The following is a 9,887-nucleotide window of genomic DNA, read 5'->3' as shown; positions in this document are numbered from 1 at the left end:
GTAACCTATTTTCAATAATAATATGTAGAATAATAATTAATCTTAATAATTAATAATAATAATAATAGTAATTATGATAATTAATAACAATAATAATAATAATTAATAATAATAGTAATAATCATAATAAAAGTTAATAACAAAATTATTATTTACATATTATTATATAAATAATAACTATAAATATTAATAATAATCAATAATAAATTGTAATAATATTAACAAATAATAACAAACAATAATAAACAATAATAAATAAGTTAAATATAACAATCTTAACAACAATCTTTAAGAAATAATAATAAACAATAATAAATTGTAATAATAAACGTAAACAATAATAAATTGTAATAATAACTATTAGCAAATAATAACAAAATATAATAAATAGTTAAATATAACAAATATAACAACAAACTTTAACAAATAATAATAAACAATAATAAATTGCAATAATAAATATTAAATAATAGAATTATAATAATAAATATCAACAACAACAAAATTGTAATAATAAATAACTTTAAAATTAACAAATTGTAACAACTTATAAATAACGAATTGTAACAACAACAAAATTATAAACAATTAATAGAAATAACAAAATTATAAAATAACGTATGAATAATAAGCAATGGACACGTGCGATCTAATAGTGAGTCACCACAAGTGTTCCCGCAACAAAGGGTTTCTCCAAATACATGGAAAAGCGAACGATTCTCCAAATGCATGGCAAAGCGAACAATTCTTCAAATGCATGGCAAAGCGAACGATTCTTCAAATACATGGCAAAACGTACACTTTCTTCAAATACACAGGGAAATTTGGGTATAAGAAGGACCAGACCATCAAACAGTTTTCAGTCTTAAAATTTTATCTATAACAAGTGGTTCTTCACGACCCAGTGCTCTAAACCCAGTTTCAGTAGTTGTCCTTTACTCTACGTATATTTCAAAAGTGCATTTTGGAAAGTCGATCTGGAAGTCAAATTTGCCATTTGAAAAGAGTGTTCCTGTTTCTCGAGACACAATACTGCATCCAATTAGTCAACCGTTAAAGGACCAGTGCCATTATACCTGAACGTCTAGCATCACCCTTTGTCCCAAGGTAAACAATCAACCACTCTAAGACTCACATTAGAAAGCCTATGTCCATCTCTTATTTTCATCAATTTTATCTTATTTCATAAAATACACATACATTTGTTCAACTAAAGTAATTTCTTGTTATTTACTACCCCGTCCCTATTTTAATTAATTTTAAAATAAAATCGGGAAACATTAGGGAAATTATAATAATTAGGATCGTAACATCTGGAAAGAGTGATATCTCGAGTTCTTCTAAAGCGATTTTAAAAAATCAAACGGCTTTTAATTCAGCGTCATCATGCCTACACGGAGAAAATAAAGAAGCACTCAGTACGTTTTCTCACAGCACTGATTACTGTGTGGATTAAAAAATTAACTTTGGAAGTTGTGAATGATATTCGCATAGTAGTCACTACTGTAAAGAAAGTAATTGATACTTTTCTTGACAGTTATCAGAATTTTGGCGCACATTAGTAAACAACAAAGCATTCAAAGATGTGAATATAGTAATGAATGTTTTGCTCGAAGTGGTGAATTATTTCTTCACAGCTCTCAGTACTGCGTAAAATTATTTTTGAAAATTAGTAGAGATAAAAGAACGCTTAACCTTGAATTATAAAATAGATAATTTCAAACAAATGCTTGAGACCAATTTAATCAATTAAATGATTAATAACTACAAATTTTAAATTTAATATGTATTCTTGTTTGACGATACTTTTATAATTTAATAAAAATTATGCTTTATTAAAGGTTAAGAACAATAAGCTTTTTAAAGAAAATGACAGAGTTATGTAACTGTTATTTAATAAAATAAGTAATGTTTTTTAAAACCATTATTTTAGAAGAAAGTCCATAACTTATTGTTTCTGTCTTATAATGAAATTTAGTCTTTATATTCATAAAAGATAAATATTTATTAATTTAATTATTTCAAGTTATAATTTTAACTTATAGAACAAATTTCAGAGTTTTTAGATTCTTTAATATGTATTAAGTAATATTTAAATTTTATATCAATTGAATATTAATTGTTCGAATAAGTAAATAGAAAAAATATAGATATAAGTTTAATTAATACAGTCATTTTCTATAGTATACCAATTTAAAAAAACAGTAGAAAAGATTTAAAATTTGTAGTTGAAATTATAAGCAAATCCAAATAATAATTTTAATAATTTAAAAATTTTATTACAAAAAGGAGTCTTATTTTAAGGTAGAACAGCAGCCTTGATTTAAGATACAACATTTAATTCAAAGCTTTGAAAACGATAACAAATTGTAAAGTGTATTATTCCTATTTCAAAACAAACGTTCTTTTGTTTTTTAATATTGAAAAATAATTCTACGCAGCACTGAGAGCTGTGAAAAAATCATTCACTACTTCGAGGAAAACATTCATTACTATATTCACATCTTTGAATACTTTGTTGTTTACTAATGTGCGCCAAAATTCTGATAACTATCAAGAAAAGTAGCGATTACTTTCTTCACAGTAGTGACTACTATGCGAATATCATTCAGAACTTCCAAAGTTAATTTTTTAATCCACACAGTAATCAGTGCTGTGAGAAAAAGTACTCAGTGCTTCTACATTTTCTCCGTGTAGAACGTTTAAATCTATTAAAGCAATTTTTGTTTAGAGCTCTGTCCGTGTTGACGTGCAGAATGTCCCATAAATATTTAGGGGGGAGTGGGGCAAAGGCGCTATGCGGGGCAAAGACGTTTTTTAAAATATCTCCTTTATTTTCTGTCTATTCCAATTGGTATTAAAAATTAAGTTGCAATGCAATCAGACCAATTGATTAAAAAAGAAAAACCTAAAAATATCAAATATTTTAAGAAATATAACAAAAAAATTGTTTTGCAAAAATAAAATGATAATTTTACTGAACAAACTTTTATTTTTTAAAACATAAGTTTAAGTATTTAATTTTTAAAAACGTAACATGTAAATAAATTAAATATTTCTCTACACAACTGGCGTGGTGTTTTAGTTTAATTTTGTATCTAAATATTTTTAATTTAAAGTAAAAAAAAAGTTTGTTATGTGGGGCAAAGGCAATATTGAACATAATTTGGTTAAAAACAATTGAATATTCGAATTTTCTATGTATTAATTCACAATATGAGGTTAAAATCACTAAAAGTTTTTATTTTTTATTTAAATAGTTTAATTCTTTTAATAATATGTTGTTAACCTTATGTTTCGTAAATATTATACTAATAAATATCACTTGTTAATTTTTTTAATGCTTATAAATGCTTTCTTTTAGAAATATAAGCGAAAACGTCGCTGCCCCAGCATGTGGGGCAAAGGCATTTTTTGCATTGTTTTTAAATTTCATTAAATAATGTATTTATAATTATAATATACTAAATTACAACTATTAAAATTTCTTGTTGATTAGTTTTAGAATAATGAAAAACTAAAGACCGCATAAATTAATAATTACTTAATTTAAAAAATATACATCGATAAATGTAAACCTAGCGCCTTTGCCCCACTCTCCCCTAGTTATTTAAAAAAAATTATTTTATTGATGCAAATAAATATTTATTTGAATTAAAATCCATGCATTACTGAATCAAGTAATTTTCCTAATTGATTTAAAGCAATATTTATTAAATCCAATTATTCCATTTATTTGACTTAAATAATTCGAATTTGCTACAAATAACTATTTATTTGATACTACAAATTAAAATTTTTATATCAAGAGCAGTTCCATACGAAAAGTAAATGGTGGATCACCGATTTTTCATAAAGTTTGTATTTTGTAGTATTTGGGGTGCTTAATAACTGTGTCAAACAGTTTTGCAAAAAAAATTTTTTTTGCAAGATATTTAGATTTGAAAAATCGGAAACTGAAAATAAATAAATAAATGTCAATTTTTTATAATATTAAAAAAAAGTTAAAAAAAATTAAATTTTTAATAATTTGTTTAAACAATAATTTTTTATTGTTAAAAAAATTTGCTAAGGACATCATGGAGTATCCTAAAATAGTATATTAAGCAACAAGAGGAGAAAGGCAGCCATTTCTTTACGGTGATTTTTGTGACACGAGTGGAGGTCGAGGGCGCCCCGAGACCGGAACGAGTGTCACAAAAATCATTGTAAAGAAATTGGCTGCCTTTATTCTCGTGTTACTTACGATATTTTTTATTCCTAATGCACAAAAGCGGCGATTTCAGATAGCAGACGACAGGGAGTAAAAGTCATTCACTTGTTCGATTTGTATGAAAATGGCGGCCGATTTCTCCCTTGGGCAAGAAAAATGCATGTGAACAGCTAATTTTCTTGCCCTTGGGAGAACACGGCCGCCATTTTCATACGGTCGAAGAAATGAATGACTTTCCTCCCTGTCGGCTGCTATCAGAAAGCGCCGTTTTTGTGCATGTGGGATAAAAAATTATTTTCTCAAAATTTAAACCTGCCTTAATAAGTGGTTGAATTTTTAAAGAGGTGCTTTTTGATGTTTTTGAGAAAAAAATTTTTGAAGTTTGCGCAACGAGTTTTTGTGCGTTGCGCTAACTAAGTAGCGCCTATATCAGTGTATTTTAAAAGATGATATGACCTTTACTGCTCGCCTCTAATACATTTAATAATTATATACGTATATATTATTATTATAAACAGTTTAACTATATATTTTAAACTTTTTTATAAACATTATTTTTCTTTTTTATTGTAAAAAATCTTTTCCTCCACACTTTATCCAGGCTTATATTTCTAATTTTGTATTGTTATGGTCTTCAGTGGAACAAAAGTCAAACGTTATTGTGTCAAATTTATTTTCTACTAACTGAAAAAATGCTTTAAAGAAAAGATTTTTTACATTAACCCATTGATGCCTATAGGCAAAGGAATGCAGATATAATAAAAGTAACTATTGGAATCCTGGCATGGGATCTAATGATAATTTTTGTCGTTGAATGTTAAAAAAATATCTTTTTAACAATTTTTTTTATAAACAAATGAAGAGAAGTCGATTTTTATAAGAAACTTATAGCGCTATTTGATTCTACGCTAAAATCCACTACGAAAACATATATTACATAATTTTTTAAAAAAGACCTATTGGTGTAAAAATGTTATAAACGAGGTTATAAACAATTAGCCTGCATTCATACTGTATGAGGTATAAGGATCGTTTTTGAAGTTAAAGAATTTTTTAAACAAAATTAGCTTAATCAGGAGAGTTTTTGACGTTAAAAATTTTTTAACAAAATTTTTACCTCAAAAACTATTTATGTAAATGGAAATAAATAAGAAAATATCTTCCGAGCGAGCGTTAGCGAGCGAGGAATATGACGCTAGTATTAATTAATTAATATAAAATTTATGAGTATATATTGTTATACGTATAACAATAATATTTTTTCATTTTTGATAATATTTAGTAATTTTGCTTAGTGCAATAAAATTAGTATTAAGAGTACTTCGTACGAAAGGGCACAGTCCCGTTTACTACTTAAGTAAATAAATCAATATTATATTATTATATAAAAATAAAATTATATGTATATAATATATATTATTGAGTCATTTCATTATATTTCGACTAAAGTCGTTGCTGACTAATTTTAAAAAATAATATTTTGCAGGAATGATATTAAAGATATTAGGCTCACCGAACAAAAAGAATTTTTTAAATATTTTTTATATTTATTGTAAAATAAGCATCTAAAGTATATAAAGTCGTAAAAACTGTCACTTTTTCATCTATTAGAAAATATTTTAAAAAACACATAATTTACTATAAAAACGTAAAAAAAATTTTTAGAATTTATTAAGAATGAATTGTTTTATTATTATAAATTGATAGAAACAATTATTAATAAGAAATATTAAATAAAAAATTATTTTAAAGTTCACCTGCCAAATAACCTAATTTTGCAAATTTCATTCACTAAATGTGAGAAAGAGAAATCATTAAATTGAATAAAACCTTATTCGAAATATAAAGTACCTGTGATTAACTTTTAGTTTTTCTTATCACTTTCTTCCTTTTTTTTCATAAATATTAAAAAATAAGCAATTAAAACTGGCACTTTGCTTATTTCCACGATTTTAAAATGTAAATAACTTCGCGCAGAAAAATGAAAAATTACGAAAATTGGGCAATAATTAATTGATCACTAGATACACTCACTGGAAAAAGATTTTCTTTGGTCCCGAAGCTATTTTCCGAATTAATTAACTTTTAACTTTTTACTATTTTTATCAGGTTAATACATGTGTTTTTTAAAAGACGAAGTTAGCTCTTCTTGTTAAATCGTTTTGAACCAACTTCAGTTTTAATAAAATCACATGTATTAACCTGATAGAAATAGTGAAAAGTTTAAAATTAATTATTTTGAAAAATAGCTTCGGGACCAAAGAAAATCTTTTTCCAGTGAGTGTATCTAGTGATCAAATAATTATTGCCCAATTTTCGTAATTTTTTATTTTTCTGGGCAGAAGTTATTTACATTTTAAAATCGTGAAAATAAGCAAAGTGACAATTTTAATTGCTTATTTTTTAACATTTATGAAGAAAAAAGGAAGAAAATGATAAGAAAAACTAAAAGTTAATCACAGGTACTTTATATTTCATAAGGCTTTATTAAATTTAATGATTTCTCTTTCTCACATTTAGTGAATGAAATTTGCAAAATTAGGTTATTTGTCAGGTGAACTTTAAAATAATTTTTTATTTAATATTTCTTATTAATAATTGTTTCTATCAATTTCTAATAATAAAACAATTCATTCTTAATAAATTCTTATAATTTTTTTACGTTTTTATAGTAAATTATGTGTTTTCTTTAATATTTTCTAATAGATGAAAATGTGACAGTTTTTACGACTTCATATACTTTAGATGCTTATTTTACAATAAATATAAAAAACATTTAAAAAATTCTTTTCGTTCGGTGATCCTAATATCTTTAACATCATTCCTGCAAAATATTATAATTTTTTAAAATTAGTCAGCAACGAACGACTTTAGTCGAAATATAATGGAATGACTCTATTAATTATTTTAAAGTAGGGGAGACTGGGGCGAAAAGTTAAATTTTGCATAAATGATTTTTTTGGCAATATAAGCCGCTTAGATGCAAATATTTGTATATCAATATTGTAGGGCAACTTGTCCTCTACAACTTTCAATAAAAAAGTTCCTGATATTTTCGCAAAAAATACATGTTTTCTCCTTTTTTGAAAATTTTGTTTTTTTAACTTTTCGCCCCATGCTGGGGCGAAAAGTTAAATTCTATTTTTAGCCTACTAAAACTATTTTCTGATAGGTGATAAATAGTAGATAAGTTAAAGTATACGTAAACAAGTAATTTAGTAAATAAAAGATCTTTGTTTATTTGACAAAAGCTTTAGAATAGTTGTAAAGTTAAAAAATTGAAATTTTAAAAAAAAAAAAATTTTTGGTTTATTTCACGTGAACCGGCTTATTTTTTGACAGAGTACTTGCCAAATGTGAAATAAATAATGTTTAAACCAATAAACCCAAAAAAACGAAAAATGAAAAAAATTTTTTTAACAACATGTAAAAATACATTTAACTTTTCGCCCCACCCATTATTTAACTTTTCGCCCCAGGGTGCGTTTTTGGCTTTAACAACAAATATAAAAAATCTGACTAAAGATATTTAGAAAATACATGTAGGTATCTCTTCAGGGGACCCAAATAATGAAGTAAAAAAATCGCGGTGAGAAAAAATGCAAAAAATATACTTAAAAGTTGATATTTTCTTTTTCGAACAAATTTTCAAAAGTAGGTTGAAAAAAAACTTCTAATATTGACACCACAAAAATAAACAGAATTGCACACAACTCCGGACATTTATTTAGGGTGATAACACCCTTCTATAATTAAAATTGCAATGCTCTAACTATTTTCGTTTGAAAGATAATGAATTTTAACGGTTTTGTCAGTTTAACTTTTCGCCCCAGTCTCCCCTAATTTTTTTTATATTTAATTAATATATAAAATATTCATTAATTCTTGGTTACATTAATATTAATAGAAATATATAAAATATATTTTTAAAATAAAATTAAACTTTACCTTTAATTACAGGCAATTCGCATCTTTAGAGGACAAATATCAATGGTCAAGCCGCAATATTTTATTGCCAGTGAAAAGTTAATGGATATAGAAATTTCAGTACAAAAATATACTACAGTTGATATTTTAGGACCATTTTCATTACCTGATGACAGCAGAGAATCGGAATATCCATCAATAGAGCTTAAAAATGCAGGAAATTTCATTGGAGAATTTGTTGGTAAGTTTAAAAATTATTTTTTTTTATTTCAAATTTTTTTTAATGTTTGTAAATATAAAGCTTTTTTTATATATATACAGTTTAAATTTTCTTTAACGTTTTTAATTTTAACTCTCTGATGTAAACTTTTTTTTAATTGGATTTTTTTTTAATTTGAAAAAAAATTATTTTTATATCTTTTCTACTATATTTTTAAATAAATAGGAGTATATATTCTTTTCTATAAATGTAATCTTTTTTAGAAAGCATTTTTATTCTATATGTAAAATAATATTCGACTATTTATTTTAAATTTAAAAAGTTATATACAATGCAACAAATATATTTTTTATTTAAAAAAAAATAATATTATGTTTCATTATTTTATTAACAGTGATTTCTGGGTTTATAAAAACCCCATTTGAGAATATTATCCAAGGCAATATTTCCCACGGTGCTGGTGCAATAACAGATGGCCGATTTCGACTTCCAGTAAATATATCATATTGCGAACCAGACTTCAACTATCCTCGCGGAACACACGTTTCTGTTAAAGGCAGAATGAGAATAAACAATCATGGAACAACTATATTACAAACGAAGCACTCTAATGAAATCAAGATGTTGGACTCGGCAACTTTAAGCGACACTGAAATGGAAAAAGGGTTTTTAACAGTATCGTCAGAATCGAATGATGAAAATTTAAAAATGAATGGACAACGGAGAAAGACTACTGAAGACAAATCACCGATTCCATTAAAGGTAATATAAAAACATTTTTAATTTTTTTATTTAATTTTTCTATTTGTTTGTTAATTAAAAATTGTTAATTAAAAAAATAATTTAACTTTTAACAATTTTTTGAATATAAAATATAAATAATTTAAATTTGTTTTAATTTTTATAAAGAAAAATAATTAGAGAAATTTCATTTACTTTTTTAGGTTCAGAAACCAGATTGCGCTGACAAAACTGAAACTTTTGATGAAGAATTAAGGACTTTAGATGGCTTGGTTTTGTAAAATTTATTTTTTAAACACACAACATGAAAAAAAGTATTTCTGTAAATTTTTTTAGTTAAAGTTAGTAACATTATTATTATTTATTAACATTTTGTATTTAAAGAAAGATAGAAACACATCTAATACACAGACACACCAAAAAAAAAGTTCTGACCTGGGGGTCTCACTATGTAGACTTTATGTTTTTTGGGTCGCTGAATCCGAATCCGAGGTCCATTTAACCCCATCAGATCAGGATTTTGACATAACCTCAAAAAACCAATATGGCGGACACATTTATGAAAAGTTCATCGGATTCGCTTGAAATTCGTTACTCGGGGGTTTTTGGGGTCGCTGATTACGAATTTAAAGTCTGATTTCAAAATGGCGGATCCAACCTGGCGGGCACGTTTTTAAAAAATTTATCGTATTCGCTTGAAATTCGTTACTCTGGGGTTTTTGGGGTCGCTGATTACGAATCTGATGTCGGTTTTTCAAAATTTAAAATGGCGGATCCAATATGGCT

General features: G+C 25.6%; 1 protein-coding gene across 1 annotated transcript; it reads left to right on the top strand.

Moving 5' to 3' along the window:
* Positions 1 to 550: 550 nt before the first annotated feature.
* On the top strand, positions 551 to 9,402 carry LOC122502968. The gene is made up of 4 exons (XM_043613333.1): positions 551 to 1,107; positions 8,174 to 8,381; positions 8,755 to 9,122; positions 9,305 to 9,402. Exons 2-4 carry the CDS (start codon positions 8,204 to 8,206, stop codon positions 9,380 to 9,382), a joined length of 624 nt encoding a protein of 207 aa, XP_043469268.1. The 5' UTR covers positions 551 to 1,107; positions 8,174 to 8,203; the 3' UTR covers positions 9,383 to 9,402.
* Positions 9,403 to 9,887: the final 485 nt, after the last annotated feature.

The sequence above is a fragment of the Leptopilina heterotoma genome, unplaced genomic scaffold (genome assembly GCF_015476425.1).
Source record: "Leptopilina heterotoma isolate Lh14 unplaced genomic scaffold, ASM1547642v1 Lhet_24, whole genome shotgun sequence".
Taxonomy (NCBI): domain Eukaryota; kingdom Metazoa; phylum Arthropoda; class Insecta; order Hymenoptera; family Figitidae; genus Leptopilina; species Leptopilina heterotoma.
The sequence above is the reverse complement of the archived record's forward strand: the minus strand, read 5'-3'. Positions and strand labels throughout refer to the sequence as shown.

Excerpts from the sequence above, each read along its gene's own strand:
- LOC122502968 (XM_043613333.1), top strand. The coding sequence starts at position 8,204 with ATGGTCAAGCCGCAATATTTTATTGCCAGTGAAAAGTTAATGGATATA. Across the intron at positions 8,382-8,754 it reads TTTCATTGGAGAATTTGTTG|TGATTTCTGGGTTTATAAAA; the intron begins GTAAGTTTAAAA and ends TTTTATTAACAG. Across the intron at positions 9,123-9,304 it reads AATCACCGATTCCATTAAAG|GTTCAGAAACCAGATTGCGC; the intron begins GTAATATAAAAA and ends TTACTTTTTTAG.